At 67.3% G+C, this 16,452-nt stretch overlaps 1 protein-coding gene across 3 annotated transcripts; it reads right to left on the bottom strand.

The window, feature by feature from the left end:
• Window positions 1-6,440: 6,440 nt before the first annotated feature.
• On the bottom strand, window positions 6,441-16,112 carry ASMTL (acetylserotonin O-methyltransferase like). Of its 3 annotated transcripts, none has more exons than XM_062207238.1 (13): window positions 15,827-16,112; window positions 14,469-14,600; window positions 14,191-14,238; window positions 13,232-13,296; window positions 13,024-13,085; window positions 12,412-12,496; window positions 9,488-9,809; window positions 8,792-8,951; window positions 8,475-8,596; window positions 8,107-8,239; window positions 7,356-7,502; window positions 7,034-7,159; window positions 6,441-6,809 (listed from the first exon to the last, which is right to left on the bottom strand). In XM_062207238.1, the coding sequence occupies exons 1-13, from the start codon at window positions 15,917-15,919 to the stop codon at window positions 6,640-6,642; spliced, it is 1,665 nt and encodes a 554-aa protein (XP_062063222.1). In that variant the 5' UTR covers window positions 15,920-16,112; the 3' UTR covers window positions 6,441-6,639. The 3 variants fall into 3 exon arrangements, with proteins under 3 accessions (XP_062063222.1, XP_062063223.1, XP_062063221.1); XM_062207239.1 differs by lacking the exon at window positions 15,827-16,112 and adding an exon at window positions 15,369-15,564 and having other exon boundaries at window positions 6,442-6,809; window positions 12,388-12,496; XM_062207237.1 differs by having other exon boundaries at window positions 6,443-6,809; window positions 12,388-12,496.
• Between the last annotated feature and the right edge of the window lie 340 nt (window positions 16,113-16,452).

Here is a 16,452-nt window from a genome sequence, read left to right as displayed (position 1 = left end):
GCTCACGGGCTCCCTGGGAGGCCCAGGACGAGGACGCCGAGGCTCGGGGGGTCACAGGCCCTCCCAGAGGCCAGCTGGGCAGTGAAGCGGCACCCAGGGTCCTCTGGTGTCCATTGCAGCTGCTCCCATGAACACAAGGCACCTCCCACCACGTGCAGGCCCCTAGTGCCATGTTGGAAGCACTGGGTGTCCACACACGCACACACACACACACACGCATGTGCTGGGGCCGGGGCAGGGAAAGGCCGCCCTACGCCCAGCACAGGGGCAGAGCAGCAAGCATTCTTGTGGAACAGGGACAGAAGATTATCCCCACCCCCAGAGCAGCCACAGGGACAGGCGGGCAGGGCCCCGCTGCGGCTTTGTAGATGGCACACGAGGTCGCACCGCGGTGTTGCTTGTTGGGTGGTTGGATGCATGCGTGGATGAATGAATGAGTGAGTGAATGAATGAGTGAGTGAATGAATGAATGAATGAATGGATGGGTGGATGGATGAGTGGATGAATGAGTGAGTGAATGAATGAGTGGATGGATGAATGAATGAATGGACGGGTGGATGGATGAATGAGTGAGTGGACGAGTGGATGAATGACTGAGGGGATGCATGGGTGAAGGAGTGAGTGCAGGGTAAATGAGGGGTGGTGGACGTGAGAGGTGGGAGGCTGGCTGGGTGCTGGGTAAGTTGTGACTGGATGGATGATGGACAGATGGACAGACTGTAGATGGATGACATTGGTAAGAAATGAATGAGTGGGGCCGGCACTGGTGCAGTGGGTTATTCCTCCACCTGCAGTGCCCGCCGATTCTAGTCCCGGCTGCTCCACTTCCTGTCCAGCTCTCTGCCGTGGCCTGGGAAAGCAGTGTAAGATGTCCCAAGTGCTTGGGCCCTGCACCCGCATGGGAGACCTGGAGGAAGCTCCTGGCTCCTGGCCTTGGATCGGCACAGCTCCGGCTGTTGCGGCATCTGGGGAGTGAGCCAGCGGATGGAGGACCTCTCTGTCTGTCTGTCTGTCCGTAACTCTACCTCTCAAATAAAATAAATAAAAATCTTTTAAAGAAGCGGATAAGTGCCCGCGTGAATCACTGCCTGGACGCGTGGATGCTTGGTGAATGGTGGAGGCAGCGGGGAGGCCCCGCCCTCGCGTCGCTCCAGCTTCTGGTGTCTGCCCATAGCTCTGGCCTGCCTTGCCCGATCCGCCCATCCCCCACCCATCCACCCAAACACCCATCCCCCACCCATCATCCAGGCAGTCACCACCCAGCCTCCGCGTCTGTGTCTCTCCCGCCTCCTCCTCCTGGCCGGACACCACCCTGCTCTTGGATCGAGAGGCCACCCTAGGCCGGGCGGCCTCGTCCTAACTGCAGCGTTAGTTCCGCCCCCAAAGATCCTATTGTGAAGTCAGGCCCCTCTCTCAGTGCTGGGGTGAGGACCCACCAGCCCGAGCAAACCCTTTCCCCAACACTAACGCACCCTTGTCCTGACTGGAGAGCGGCCGCGTGGGGCCTGCGCTGATGTCCCCTGCCCCTCTGCTGCTGCGCACCGGAGTCCCTCACTCGGCCACGGCGTCTGGCGGCAGAGCCCGAGGATGGTCCTATCCTCACCCGCACGCCCCAGCCCTTTCCTGCTCTGCGGATGGACTGGGGTGGGGACAAGCCTGCTGTGCACGGTGCTCCTGTGCCACACCAGGCAACCTCGCAATGACCCCACGAGACCACGCCGGCACCGGCACCACAGGGCAGGGCTGGGGTCCGGGAGGCAAGGAGCTCCCAGCGCCAGCCACACCCCCACCGCTGATGGAACCGACGGCGTGCTAGGATTTCGGTCTTCACCCGCACGGAGGTGATTCCTATCCCCTCCGATTCTTCGCCTTCAATACCAGGCAGTGAGCACCTCCCTGCACTGCTACCGCCTCTAGCTATCCACTTTTTAAAAGAAATTATTTATTTATTTATTTATTTATTTATTTATTTATTTTAAAGGCAGAGTTACAGAGAGAGCAGAGAGGCAGAGAGACAGAGAGAGACAGAGGGACAGAGCTCTTCCATCTGCTGGTTCACTCCCCAGATGGCCACAACAGCCAGAGCTGGACAGATCCGAAGCCAGGAGCCAGGAACTTCTTCCAGGTCTCCCACGCAGGTGCAGGGGTCCAAGGACTTGGGCCATCTTCTACTGCCTTCCCAGGCCATAGCAGAGAGCTGGATCGGATGTGGAGCAGCTGGGACTCGAACCGGCGCCCACATGGGATGCTGGTGCTGCAGGCAGTGGCTTTACCCACTGCACCACGGCGCCAGCCCCTCTAGCTTCCTGCTTGCAGGCCTCTCTGCACACCCACTTTACACAGGGACAAACTGAGGCTCAGAGGGGAAAAACAAAGCTACTGGTCCAGTATCACCGCCCCGGGGAGAGTCCCATCCGAGCTCACTGCCGAATCTCTGAGCACAGGGGGTGACCTGAGCTTGAAGTTAAAATCTGCACAGCGTCTACTCAGCCTGGTCCTGTGTGTGCACGTCACGTCAACTTTTAGGACAGAATGGGAGAGGCCGGGGTGGGGGTGGGGGGGCTCTTGCAGGCTGCACCAAGCAGGCTCGCTGGCACAGGGCTGTGATCACAGGACGCCTGCTACGTGGCATTTCTGAAACCCCCGTGCCCCTAAACGCTCACCCCCAGGGACCGCACACTGCCGTTTCTAAACACCCATGCAAATCACAACAGGCGGTGCCGCCTTCTGCACGTGGGGCCCGTGCACCTGCTGTGAAAGCCCCCCCCACACTGTGGCGCCGGGGGTGGGAGGGGCGGATGAGCGCCCCACAGCTGTGCCGGCTCCTTTGTAGGGACCTGAACTTCCCTCCCACCCTCCCTGCACGGCTGTGCCTCCCAGTGGACCGAGGGAGACTGGAGAGAGGCTGTTGGAGAGGATGGATGGCCGGGAAGGGGACCAGATATGTTATCGGGGACTGGAGAAATTTTAGATCGATGCAACTGGGGGTGCTGGGCAGAGAGATTGCCGGGGAGCAGCAGGAGTGCCCGTGACGTTGGCATCGGCTACCCCCACTCGGGGACCTTGTGCAGCTGTCAGGGATGGGGGGAGCTGCTGCCCCTCCCCACCCGGACATTCACCACCCCGTGCCAAGCAGGAGGGACCCGAGCTCAGGTTCACACCAAGCTTCCCAGAATCCGTGTCCCCGCTGTGTCAGTCTGTCAGAGCGGTCAGACAGCTTCCTTAATGCCTGACCCTCGCGTGGGGAGCAGGACGGTCGCGGGCCAGGCTGGGGCGCAGCTCCTGTCCCAGGCTCTTGCCTTTTACTTAGAAGAATTGGAGTCAGGCACAGCCATGGCGGGCAGCAGGGTGGGGTTTATCTAGAAAGTGAGAGCGCAGGCCCCTGAGGGCTGCATTCCGGGAGCCTGGGCCAGGGAGGACGTCTGCTCCTGGGGGATGAGGGAGAAGAGGAGCCCCCCACCCCCGCCCCAGGCCTCCTATTAGCTTAGCACCGCCCCAGGCCCCAGGTAGGGCAGCCGTTATCTGACCATGACAGGAGGCGACAGTGTCCTTGTAAGAGGGGAGCCACGGGAAGACGGAGGCAGCCACAGCCAAGGCCACCAGGAGCTGGGGAGGCGGGAAGGGCCCCGCCCACACCTGGACCCCAGACCCCAAACCCAGAGCTGGCAGGGGATGGATGCTGCCTCGGGAAAACACCCCCACGTTCCCGCCCCTGCACTTCTGCCTGTGCCGCTGGCTCCTGGGCGGGGGATGGGAGGAGGCCGAGCTTGCCCCATGCTGGCCCCCGGGGACCCTGATTCATGGGCCCCGCGTCCTGGGGTGCAGATGTGGCCACACATGCACTAGGCAAGAGCCCCTGAGAGGGGGAGACTCCGCGGGGTCAGCCATGGGTCTCGCAGGGTGGTTGGGGGCGGGGGGAGGGTGGGGGTGCTCCAGCTCACAGCACAGCACCAGCACCAGCACACCAGATAATTGGGGGTGGGGGTGCTCCAGCATCGGTTTGGGTCGTGGCTGCTCCTCTGATCCAGCTCCCTGCCAATGCCCCTGGGAAGCAGTGGACGATGCCCAAGTCCTCGGGCCCCTGCACCCACGAGGGGACCTGGAAGAAGCTCCCGGCTCCTGGCTCCTGATCACCCAGCCCTGGCTGCCATGGCCATTTGGGGAGTGACCCAGCAGAGGGACGACCTCTCTCTCTCTCTCTTTCTCTAACTCTGCCTTTCAAATAAATAAATCTTAAAACAAACAAACAAACAAACAAACAAACCACCCACCCAGTCCCTTGCTAGTTTTCCTGGCAGGTGGGACAGTCAGGCCGCGGCGCGGCACCGCTCCGTGTAACCATGGAAACGCTTCCAGACCCAGCGAGGTCGGGGGCTTTGTATTTTCTTCCTCCCCGTACGCGTGGGCTGAACACGCCTCTGGCTGCAGGCGAGGCTGTGACTGATGTCCAGGCGGTCACTCTGCGAATTGGCTGTGGTTCAGCGGACGCCGCTGCCTCCAGGGGGGGCGGTGTCAGCGTTTCCATAGCAACCCAGCATCCACTGGTCCGGGCGTTAAGAGGAAGAGAAAGCACCGGACAGCACTGGGGGCAGAGCCTGACCGCCACTTGGGACACCACATCCCCAATTACAGCCCCGGGTAATGGTGACCTCTGACCTCCAGGTGAGGGCTCAAGCAGCTGGGTCCCTGCCACCCACGTGGGGAGCCCAGGCTCCTGCTTCCGCTCCCTGCTCCTGCACGCTCTGGGCGGCAGCTGTGATGTCCCAGGGCCCTGTGCACCTGCTGACCACAGGGAAGCCTGCATGGGGCTCCCGGCTCCTGGCTGTGGGTCTCTAACTGTGGTGCACATTTTGGGTATGAAGTGGTGGGTGGGACGTTCTCTCTCTTTCCCTCCCTCCCTCTCTCCCCCTCTGTAAAATAAAACAAGCAGTGTCGAATCAGTAAACGCCATCATGGCCACGTCCCACATCCTCCCAGGAAGCTCACCCCGACGCGGCCTCAGGGACGGAACCGGGGTGTGGAGACGCACGCCCCTCACTCGTGCAGTTCCTGAGCAGCCGCCGTGGGGAGCTGGGCGTGAGTCCTTTGCGTTTCCTGTTTTCAGGCCGCCCTGCAGTCTCTGACCTGGGCCGCCATGGGGCTCCTCCGCAGGGTGTGGTTAGGAGTGTCTCCCCACGGCGCGTGTGCACAGGAGTCCCAGGCGCTCTGCTCAGGAGACGAGCCCCAGACCTTCCCAGCAGTGGGGCACCGTGGGGTGGCCTCTGTGTCTGCGCCTGTGCTGTCGGGGTGCCCGCATGCCTCCCTCCTCCCGGGCTGCGTCAATGCCCTGTGCCGGGGCTGGCGCCTTGGTGCAGTGCAGGGGGCTAAGCCTCCGCCCGTGGCACCAGCATCCACGTGGGCGCCAGCTGAGTCTGGGCTGCTCCACTTCCGCCCCAGCTCCCTGCTGTGGCCTGGGAAAGCAGTGGAGATGGGCCAGCAGGCTTGGGCCCCTGCACCTGCACGTGAGACCCGGATGGAGCTCCTGGCTCCTGGCTCTGGATTGGCCCAGCTCTGGTCATTGTGGCCATTTGGAGAGTGAACCAGCGGATTGAAGACCCCCCCCCCCCCCATCTCTCTCTGTCTGTAACTCCGCCTTTCAAATAAATAAATGAGATCTCTTTTTTAAATATTGCACTGTGTATGCACCCACTCGCCGACGGCCGCCTGGGCTGGCCCCAGGGCTGGGCTCTCGCAGGCTGCTGTGAGCCCTGTATGCACCCACCCGCTGACGGACGCCTGGGCTGGACCCAGGGCTGGGCTCTCGCAGGCTGCTGTGAGCCCCGTGCGCACTCTTGTAAAGGTTCATTTATTTACTTAAGGCACAGAGCCAGGGCACAGCGCATGGAGCTGCCACGCGTCGTGGGGCCACGCTGGGCACCGTGCACGTCAGCCAAGCCGCCTGGGGCTGCACTCGGACCACACTCAGGCCTCTGCCTGGTCCCTGGGGCCCCAGGAGCCCACCTGCCTTCTGGGGTCACCAAGCTGCTGCCAAGGCCAGATCCCGCTGTGTGGCAGCCAGTCGGGGGCGGCTGCCCTGATGGGGGTGGGGCTTCCCCAGCACCCGGTGGAGGCGGTTCCATCTCCACGCCTCTGGCCCACACACGGGAGCTGCTCACCGCACCAGGCCTCTCCCCCTCCTCCCCCAGCAGTCAGCCCTGCACCCTCCGGTCCCAGCAGGGTCCCCCGGCCACCCTGGTCGGGCACTGGGTCTCCCACGTGTGTGCAGGTGTGCAGGGCCCTAGGCCGGTGCCCCTCCCAGGCCTGCACGAGCAGGGAGCTGCATCCGGGTCTCCCAGGCAGGCACGTCAGGTGCACAAGGCCCCTCCCCCACCCCAGGAACTCCACCTGGGTCCCCCGCGCTGCTCCCCTCCTCCGTAACCAAACTTGGCGATGTCTCAGAATCTGTCCCCACTGGGAATTCAGGTTTGCAAGGAGAAGGCAGAGAGACCCTCTGGCAGGTTTCAGAACACGGGGGCCCCGCCCCGCTTTTCTCCTAGGCCACGCCCCCGGGGCTCCTGCGGCAAGCTGGGCGTGGCCTGCAGAGGGAAGAGCCCAGGGCCCACGCTGTCCACAAGGAGCCCAGAGTGCGTGTCACTTCCTTTATTGCAGCCCGGGCCGGGTCTCGCGGGTGGACAGGACTGCGGCCAGGCCGCTCTCGGCGCGCGCCACCTGCACGTCCCCGAAGCCGTGTCGCTGCAGCAGGTGCTGGTACTTGGCCAGGCTGCGCGGCCGCTCCCGGGCCGGGGTCTCCACCAGCAAGAGGCCACCTCCTGCAGAGCAGAGGCAGACAGGGCTGGGGGGGGCGGACCCTGTGGGGGGGATGGAGACCCCTCCTGCAGGGCAGACGTGCAGCGCTGGAGTGGGCAGGGGGCCCCTGTGGGGGGACGGAGAGTGCAAGACCCCAGACCCCAGCGTGCAGGTGCCCAGGAGGAGGGGGGCGCAAGGGCAAGGCCCCACCTCTGCAGTAACAGGGGTCAGGGCCGGGGGTTCCCACCTGGTGGGCAGTGAGCCGCGACCTTGGCCAGCACCGCGTCGAGCTGGGCGTCCGCGCACTCCCCCAGCAGCCCCGTGCACAGCAGGTACAGGCTGGCCTCGGGCAGAGGGTCCTGGAGGGCGCCCCCTGGTGGTCGGGAAAACACGGTGAAGCCGCAGGCCGCGGTCACTCAGCTCCCAGCTGCACATCACCCCCCTCAGCTCACAGAGCACGCATGACACACGTATGTACACACAAGAACACGCATGTACACACAGGCACACACTACACACGTGCACGGTCCGCAGGAGACACCTGCCCGCGCAGGCACTGAGCCGCGCACCTGTCACGCAGCGCATGCGCTGTGTGTCCTCCTGACCGGGAGGCTGCGCACACGGCGCCTGGCCCACGGCGTGCAGGAGGTCGAACTCGGTCACGTGGAGCTGCGGGTGCTCCCGGGCCAGCTCCCGGGCCAGGGCGAGGGTGCAGCCTGCGGGAACACGCAACACACATGCGCTGTCTGTGGCTGTCTTCACTCCGCACATCCCAAACACGCCGGGACACCTCCCCCCACATCCCGCGCTGTCCATCACAGCCCACACTGGGGGCGGGACCAGGGAAGCTGCTGCGGGCCGTGTAGGGGAGTGGGGGCGGGCACGGGCTGTGGGGGAGGGGCGTGCAGAATGAGCACAACTGAGAAGGAACGCCGGGAGGGGCACACAGGCCCCCGGTCTGCCACTGCGCAGCGACAAGGAAGGGTCTCTCCCCGCTCCGGGGTCCCAGGCGCCCCCCAGGAACCTCCCAGAGGCTGGAGTTATCTGCACCCAGCCCAGTTCTTTCCGCACCTGTTACGAGCAGGGAAGGGCCCCCCCAGAGCGCTGCAGGTGACACAAGCAGGCCAAGTACCCCCGCTCCCGCCCCTCGCCCCCGCGCTCTGTAGGTGTTAGGGCCGGGGCGGCTCTACTCCCGCCCCCGCAGAGCCAAGTGTTGCAGCAGGTAAGGGCCCCCACCCTGAGGCAGGCACCCAGTCGGGGGACAAAGCAGGCCGAGAGCGCGGAGCCGCCCACGCGGGGAGCCCGCATGCGCCCACACACCTCCCAGGCTGCAGGCCGCGCTGAACCGGGACAGGTCGAAGGCCGTGGCCACCCGGCGAGCGGTCAGCCTGGCGAGGCCGTGCGGGCTGTCCGGGAAGCAGGGCAGAGCCTCCCGGCTGAGCAGGACACCATCCTGGGACAGAGCACGCTGCGGGGTCGCCCCATGGGCCGGAGTCTCCCCAGGGTGCCCAGGGCCGGGCGGGCTGGGCTGGGAGGGGCAGGAGGCTGGGCTGGGCTGGGCTGGGAGGGGCCAGGAGGCGGGATCCCCTGGGGGAGCCCAGGGCTGGGCTGGGCTGGGAGCAGGGCTGAGTGTGGACTGGAGGTGGGGCCGAGTGGGGCGGGGCGGGGCACCACCCCGATTGACGCACCGCCAGCTCTGCGCACGCGCAGAGATTCCAGGCGCTGTCGCCCTCACGCAGGACGACGTCACGGATGGACAGGCGGCCGCTGGACACGAGGTAGGCGCTCGCCAGCTCCGTGTTGCTGTAGCCTGAGAGGGCGGGCGGCCCCCAGGGGGGCGGACAGAGGGGAAGCGTCCGGTCAGCATCCCGGGGACGCCGGGAGGAGCCTCCCCCGACGCGCCCCGGGACGGATACAAGCCTCCCCCATCTGACTGCTGGGAGCCCGGGCCGAGCCGGCCACACCCCTCCCCCATCTTGCCGCGAGAGCCCCGGGGTCCCCGCACCTCGCTCCGCCTTCTGCAGCAGCCCCAGGCCAACGCAGGTGTCCAGCAGCCTCTCGGTCCCGGGCACGGGGGCGGCCACCTTCCCGGCCACTTGCGCCGCCGTCTGCGGGGCCTCTCGCAGGAAATCAAACACCCGCAGCCGGCAGGCGGCGACCAGGGCCTGGGGGGACACAGCGGTGGTGACCGCGGAGCCCCCGCTCCCCGAGGCTGGGCCCCAAAAGCCACTCCTGGACGCGGCAGTGGCCAGGCAGGACACCTGACCAGAGGGGCCCTGCTGGCTCCAGCAGCTCCGTGTCCGGCCCGGGACGCCCACTGACTGGGACAGCTGGGGGGGGCACGAGGTCGGGAGTGCTGAGCCCAGCTGCCACCCAGGCAGCTGCTGGCCCACGCCACGGTCCGTCCACTGCCCCGCCAGCAGGGCCCAGGGACACCCAGGAGGCACGGAGCGGAGCGCCCCCGTGTGGCAGCCAGGCTGCCCCAGCTGAGCGAAGGCTCGAGAGGCGCCCCAGGGCGCACCCCACGCTGGGGTCACCTCGCACGGAGCCTCCCCACAGGCACGCCCCACAGGTCCACGCGGGAACAGAGCAGCTGGGGCAGGCGGGAAGCCTCCCCCCCCCCCCCCCGCCCGGGGCCTGTCCAGAGTGCAGCCCCGCCCCACCTCCCCCGGAAGCCCCCTGGGTGCTGGGGGGGCCATACCTTTGATGCCTTTAACCCTTCCATGAGCTCCAGAAGCTGTGGTGGCAGTGCGGGCAAGGTGCCCCCGGTCCCCTGGGAGCCGCCAGCCTCGCTCCCCCCAGGGGGCTCCGGGCCACCCCTTTGCAGGCCACTCAGGCTGTCGAGGGCGTCGGAGCAGGGGCTGGGGCCCTGGCCGGGGGCCGGGCTCGGCGCGGGGTACAGCTCCGCCAGCTGCTTGCAGAAGCGGTTCAGGGGGAAGCCGACGACGTTGAGGAAGTCGCCGTGGAGCCGCTCCACCAGCATCCCGCCCAGCGCCTGGATGCCGTAGCCGCCGGCTTTGTCCCTGGGGGAGACGGTGACAACGGGCATGAAGGCCCAGGGACTAAGAAGCCACGCCAGCGCGTCAGCCGCTTCAGGGACAGGGACGTGTGAGCGACGCCAGAGACGGCCGCTGGGAGTGACCGTCTGAGGACCCAACCTACACCTGGGTGGCTGCAAACTATTTTAGAAAAAGTGTACACAGGGGCGGCTCCGTGGTGAGCGGGCTGAGCCTCTGCCTGCAGCACCAGCGTCCCCGTGGGCGCTGGCTCGAGTCCCAGCCGCTGCTCTTCCGCTCCGGCTCCCTGCTGGCGCTGCCGAGGCGAGTGCCTGGGCTCTGCACTGTGCGGCAGCCTGCGGCGCGCTCCCTCCTGGGTGTGGACCAGGAACCAGCAGATGGAGGGCAGCTCTGTCCCTCCGGCACTCAGCCCTCCAAGTCAGCAAGTTATTTGTACATGGTTAATCTTTTCTGTAAAGCGTGGGCACGGGCTGAACACGCCTGCGCCGTTTGCAGCCGGGGCCTGGGGGGAGGCGCCTGGGACGAGCCAGGGTCGTCAGCATGAGCCCCACAGAAACATCTCCCCGCCTGCTGGTTCGCCCCTCCAGCGTCTGCGCCAGCCAGGACTGGCCCAGCTTCAAGCCAGGAGCTCCATCTGGGTCACCCAGGTTGGTTGGAGGGACCCAGGGCCCTGAGCCGTCACTGCTGCGCCCAGGGCGTGCAGGAGCAGGGAGCCAGGGCTGGGACTCGAACCCAGACCCTCCGCTGGGGAGTGTGGGAAGGGACATCGTAACCCAGCGCCCACCCAGCAGCCATGAGTGGCTGGAAGACCTTGCACAACGTGGTGCACGGCAACGCTGGAGGCCATGCGCTCACTGCAGCCCTGTGACCCACAGCCACGCGCTCACTGCAGCCCTGTGACCCACAGCCACGCGCTCACTGCAGCCCTGTGACCCACAGCCACGCTGCCACGCGCCCTGTGACCCACAGCCACGCACTCACTGCAGCCCTGTGACCCACAGCCACGCGCTCACTGCAGCCCTGTGACCCACAGCCACGCTGCCACGCGCCCTGTGACCCACAGCCACGCACTCACTGCAGCCCTGTGACCCACAGCCACGCGCTCACTGCAGCCCTGTGACCCACAGCCACGCGCTCACTGCAGCCCTGTGACCCACAGCCACGCTGCCACGCGCCCTGTGACCCACAGCCACGCTGCCACGCGCCCTGTGACCCACAGCCACGCGCTCACTGCAGCCCTGTAACCCACAGCCACGCGCTCACTGCAGCCCTGTGACCCACAGCCACGCTGCCACGCGCCCTGTGACCCACAGCCACGCGCTCACTGCAGCCCTGTGACCCACAGCCACGCTGCCACGCGCCCTGTGACCCACAGCCACGCACTCACTGCAGCCCTGTGACCCACAGCCACGCGCTCACTGCAGCCCTGTGACCCACAGCCACGCGCTCACTGCAGCCCTGTGACCCACAGCCACGCTGCCACGCGCCCTGTGACCCACAGCCACGCTGCCACGCGCCCTGTGACCCACAGCCACGCGCTCACTGCAGCCCTGTAACCCACAGCCACGCGCTCACTGCAGCCCTGTGACCCACAGCCACGCTGCCACGCGCCCTGTGACCCACAGCCACGCGCTCACTGCAGCCCTGTGACCCACAGCCACGCGCTCACTGCAGCCCTGTGACCCACAGCCACGCTGCCACGCGCCCTGTGACCCACAGCCACGCGCTCACTGCAGCCCTGTGACCCACAGCCACGCTGCCACGCGCCCTGTGACCCACAGCCACGCTGCCACGCGCCCTGTGACCCACAGCCACGCTGCCACGCGCCCTGTGACCCACAGCCACGCGCTCACTGCAGCCCTGTGACCCACAGCCACGCTGCCACGCGCCCTGTGGAACACTGTACCCCTAGCCCAACCCCCCGCCCCCACCCACCTGGAGAATCTCACCCGGGGTAGGGGTGCCAGCCCCTGGGAACCTGGGAGGCTATCTCCAGGGTTCATGCAGAATTGAAACGCAAAAAGAAGGTGACTCTGGGTAACGCGTTTCCAAAATCCACGCGTTTCAGAGGTCTTAGTTCATGGTGGACACATACCACCACCAAATTGTGCACGTATTTCAAAACACTTTGCACCAATATAAGTTCATGCATTTAAAAAATGTTTTTAAATTAGCTTTAATTTCAAGATTAATTTTAAATCCATTTAATGAATGACTTAAAAAATCATTTATTTGGAGAGGCCCAGGGACAGAAAGATGGCTGAAGACATGGAGCGCTCCCATGGCTGACTCACCCCCCAAATGCCTGCAGCGGCGCCAGGTGCTCCACCCGGGTCTCCCAGCGAACCACGTGACTTATCACCACAGTCCCCACCTTCTGCACCTCGGCCCCGCCCCCGGCCCTCCCCTCGGCTCTGCCCCGCCCCCACCGACGCCCCTGGGCTCTGTGCACCCTCTGCACTGGCTGGGGTCCAGGAGGGAACCCCTGCCCCGCCCCCCGCCGACGCCCCTGGGCTCTGTGCACCCTCTGCACTGGCTGGGCTCCAGGAGGGAACCCCAGCCCCGCCCCGCCCCTCGTGCTCACATGGGCTCCCCGCTGTGCACGTACTCCCACAGCAGCTCCTCCGACAGCTCCGAGAACGTCACCCGGGTCTCCTCGTGGAACTCGGAGACGTCGGTGTGCAGCCGGCCGTCTGCAAGCACACAACCCGGGGGTCGGCGCGGAGCGGACGAGGCGATGTCAGGTTTCTGTGCAAATTCTCGGGGCGCAGACTTTGGGGTTCAGGTGACGCCGTCAGCTGCCCTGAGGAAGACCCTCAGGCGAGGACTGCGGCGGCAGGAAGGGGTCTCCCTGGGGGGAGCCCCTCGCCAGCCAGGTGCTCCCGGCTCCGGCCCCTGAGACCGGAAGCTCTCAAAGGGAGCCTCGGAGGGGCTGGGCTGGGCGCGGGGTGGACCGGCTTCCCCAGTGGAAGTGAGGACGGAGCCAATGCCCACCGTGAGGTCTCCGGTTGCCGAATGCGCCTGCGCCGTTTGCAGGTGGGGCCGGGGGTGCCTGGGACGAGCCAGGGTCGTCAGCGCGCAGCCCCGCGTCCCTGCGTCCGTGCACGGTGCACACTCCTCCCTCCCGCACAGAGCGCGGGGAAGGCTGGGGGCGCTGGCCCGGAGTCTCCCCGGGCGGGGGTCTCCCTGGGCGCAGGGATCCGGTGCGCGGTGACGTCACCTTTGCAGGAGCAGCGCACGATGGCCACGCCGGTGAACACGCTGTGCTCCCTCCCACTCAGCCTGCAAGACACGGCCAGGGCCGGCGCCGCCTTGGGTGCGTGGACGTTGGCCCCGGGGAGCGGGGAGGGCGGGGGAGGGGCTGCGGCTCTGACCACAAAGGGCCCGGGACCCCAGGCGGGCGTGCCCACCGCGGCCGCCGCGCCCACCTGGACAGCATGTTGTAGGCGTCCTGCTTGTCCACAGGCTTCTCCAGGATCAGCCCCCCAAGTGTCTGCAAGACAGAGAGGGGTGGGCGGTCCTCCACCCGCTGGTCACTCCCCAGACCGCCAGGATGAGCAGGGAGCCAGGCGCTCCATCCGGGTCAGGGGTGGGCGGTCCTCCACCCGCCGGTCACTCCCCAGACCGCCAGGATGAGCAGGGAGCCAGGCGCTCCATCCGGGTCAGGGGTGGGCGGTCCTCCACCCGCCGGTCACTCCCCAGACCGCCAGGATGAGCAGGGAGCCAGGCGCTCCATCCGGGTCAGGGGTGGGCGGTCCTCCACCCGCCGGTCACTCCCCAGACCGCCAGGATGAGCAGGGAGCCAGGCGCTCCATCCGGGTCAGGGGTGGGCGGTCCTCCACCCGCCGGTCACTCCCCAGACCGCCAGGATGAGCAGGGAGCCAGGCGCTCCATCCGGGTCAGGGGTGGGCGGTCCTCCACCCGCCGGTCACTCCCCAGACCGCCAGGATGAGCAGGGAGCCAGGCGCTCCATCCGGGTCAGGGGTGGGCGGTCCTCCACCCACCGGTCACTCCCCAGACCGCCAGGATGAGCAGGGAGCCAGGCGCTCCATCCGGGTCAGGGGTGGGCGGTCCTCCACCCGCCGGTCACTCCCCAGACCGCCAGGATGAGCAGGGAGCCAGGCGCTCCATCCGGGTCAGGGGTGGGCGGTCCTCCACCCGCCGGTCACTCCCCAGACCGCCAGGATGAGCAGGGAGCCAGGCGCTCCATCCGGGTCACCCTGTGGGTGCCGGGCCCAAGGACCACCGTCCACTGCTTTCCCAGGCCACCAGTGGGGAGCCGGATAGGAAGTGGAGCAGGAACCGGCGCACGGCGTGCAGGGACATCACGGGTAACCTGCTGGGCGCAGGGAGGAGCGACCCCGGAGCCCGGCGAGCGCCGACTCACCACGATGGTGTCCGCCCCGATGACCACGTCCGGCGCCCGCTGGTCTTTCTGCAGGAGACAGGGTCCGCTTTAGGGACAGTGCCCGTGTAGACACGCACACTGTGGGTCAGCAGGGCTGGGGCTGTGCGGGGTCCTGGGTCACCTGTGGGTCGGCAGGCACAGCCTGCCGGAGCCCGGGGTAACTGCAGAAGTAACCCAAGTCCCACCCTGAGTGACAGCTGAGCCACAGCACTCGGGGGGGCACCGCACCCCAGCCAGGACCTGCGGGGGGGGCTTGCCTCGTGCATCCTCCCGGCCACTTCCAGGGCCTTCTGCCGGGCGGTCTCCACGGCGTAGGCGTGAGGGGCGGGGAACGCGCTCTTGCTGAGGTTCTCTCTGAACCGCGAGGGCACCACTTCAAACCGGAGGCCCTGGGCACACGGGGCGTGCGGTGAGGAGGGGGCACAGAGGCCGTCTGCACCCGGCCCCTCCCCACGACCAGAGCCAGGAGCGAGTGAGGGGTGGGGGCTGGGCAGGGGTCCCTGCACCTGCGGGCGACGCGGAATCCCAATTCCCAGTGAGACCTCAACAGCGCCCGCGACCCTAACCCCCGCAGCGCCTCCCACGGCGGCCCCACAGCTGACAGACAGCTGTCATTCACCACGGCGACCAACCAGGCTCTGGTGGGGGCAGGCGGCAGCCAAGCTGCCACAGGAAGCGACTCCAATTATCACAGCAGGAAGGGAACGCGCAGGCCCTAAACCACAACCCCAGGAACAACACTGTGTCCCCGCAGTGCCCGCAGCCAACCCAGACCCCAACCCAGGGACCTGCCCCTCCCTGTAAGGTGCCGGCCCCTCCCCCGTCCCACCTGCCGAGCCCTCTGCTCCCCCCCAGGGCCTCCTCCCTCGAACCTGCTCCCAGCTCCAGCCCCCCCCCTCCGTCTCCCACAACCGGACGCCCACCCTGGGGCATGGCTGACCCCCGCCTGCAGGCCACGGGGTCACCTGGCCCCAGAGTGCCATGCTCCGGCCCCTGGACCCCGAGACCCCTCCCTCAGGGCCACAGACCAAGCAGACAGCCGGTCCCTAACAGACCCCCACCACCACGAGGCCCCGCCCCCTTCACTGGGGTCCCTACCCCACCCCACCGCCACCAGGCCCCTCCCCTGGGGCGCCGGGGTCCGCTCCCCCTCGCACCTCCAGGCACTGGGCCCCCACTCACGAGGGCCCCTGGAACCACGTTCCACGGGTGCCCAGCACCCTCCGTGCGCAGACCCGCCTGTCACCAGGGGCCCACCCCCCATTCTGGCTCCCAGGCCTCCTCTGACCCATCCCAACCATCATCCGGGTCAGGACCCCGTGACCATGGCCGCAGAGACCCCACCCCACCCGACGGGGTCCTGGCCCCGGTCACCGGGGACCCCGCCCCCGGCCACAGCCCCCGCGGCCAGGCACTGGGACCCCCACTTCCGGCTCGCAGGGGCCCCGCCCCGCCCCCGGCCACAGCCCCCGCGGCCAGGCACTGGGACCCCCACTTCCGGCTCGCAGGGGCCCCGCCCCCGGCCACAGCCCCCGCGGCCAGGCACTGGGACCCCCACTTCCGGCTCGCAGGGGCCCCGCCCCGCCCCCGGGGTCAGCGGCGCCGCCCCCCTCACCGCGTTGCTCAGGATCTCGCGGCGGCGCGGGGAGGCGCTGGCCAGCACCACGCGCTTGTGCGCCAGCTTCCCGATGACCGGGCACAGCACCATGGCGGCCCCGGCCCGGGACGGACACCGCAGGCAGAGGACGGCGCCCGAGCCCCGCGTCTCAGAACCCGGAAGTCCTCGGCGCGCGGCGGCGGCCGCTTCCTCCGCGGAGCCCCGCCCACCGACGAGCCCCGGATGGAAACCCGTTGTCCCCGGATGGACCACCGTTCCCCGGGGGCCTCCAGGAGGGAGGTCCCGCCCCGGAACGCGGAAGTAGGGGGACTTCCGGGCGCGCTGCCGGGGGGCGGGGAGGCTGGTGATGGACGTGGGTCTCAGCGAATGAGGCGGGGGTGGACATGGGGGTCCCCGCAACCCGGTGGGTGCACACGGGGTCCCCCAGGCTCGGGGTGGTGGAGGTGGGGGCTCCCCCGGACTGTGGGGGGGTCCTACTGTGGAGTACTATCCACTCATATAAAAGGAAGGGACCCCTATTCCTTGGGATTTTGTGGGTGCCAGTGGGGGACGTGATATTAAAGGGAATGAGCCAGGCACAGACGCCGAAATTGTGGGTCCTGCCCAAGGGGGAGACCGGAAGG

Source organism: Lepus europaeus, chromosome 12 (genome assembly GCF_033115175.1).
Source record: "Lepus europaeus isolate LE1 chromosome 12, mLepTim1.pri, whole genome shotgun sequence".
Classification (NCBI taxonomy): domain Eukaryota; kingdom Metazoa; phylum Chordata; class Mammalia; order Lagomorpha; family Leporidae; genus Lepus; species Lepus europaeus.
The sequence above is the reverse complement of the archived record's forward strand: the minus strand, read 5'-3'. Positions and strand labels throughout refer to the sequence as shown.

What these genes read in the sequence shown, in the direction of transcription:
- ASMTL (XM_062207237.1), bottom strand. Translation starts at nt 15,919, where the DNA reads ATGGTGCTGTGCCCGGTCATCGGGAAGCTGGCGCACAAGCGCGTGGTG. An exon ending in GCGAGATCCTGAGCAACGCG is followed by an intron (nt 14,601 to 15,826) that starts GTGAGGGGGGCG and finishes CCGTGTGCCCAG; the next exon opens with GGCCTCCGGTTTGAAGTGGT. An exon ending in GTGCACAGCGGGGAGCCCAT is followed by an intron (nt 9,810 to 12,387) that starts GTGAGCACGAGG and finishes CGTCTCCCCCAG; the next exon opens with GGACAAAGCCGGCGGCTACG.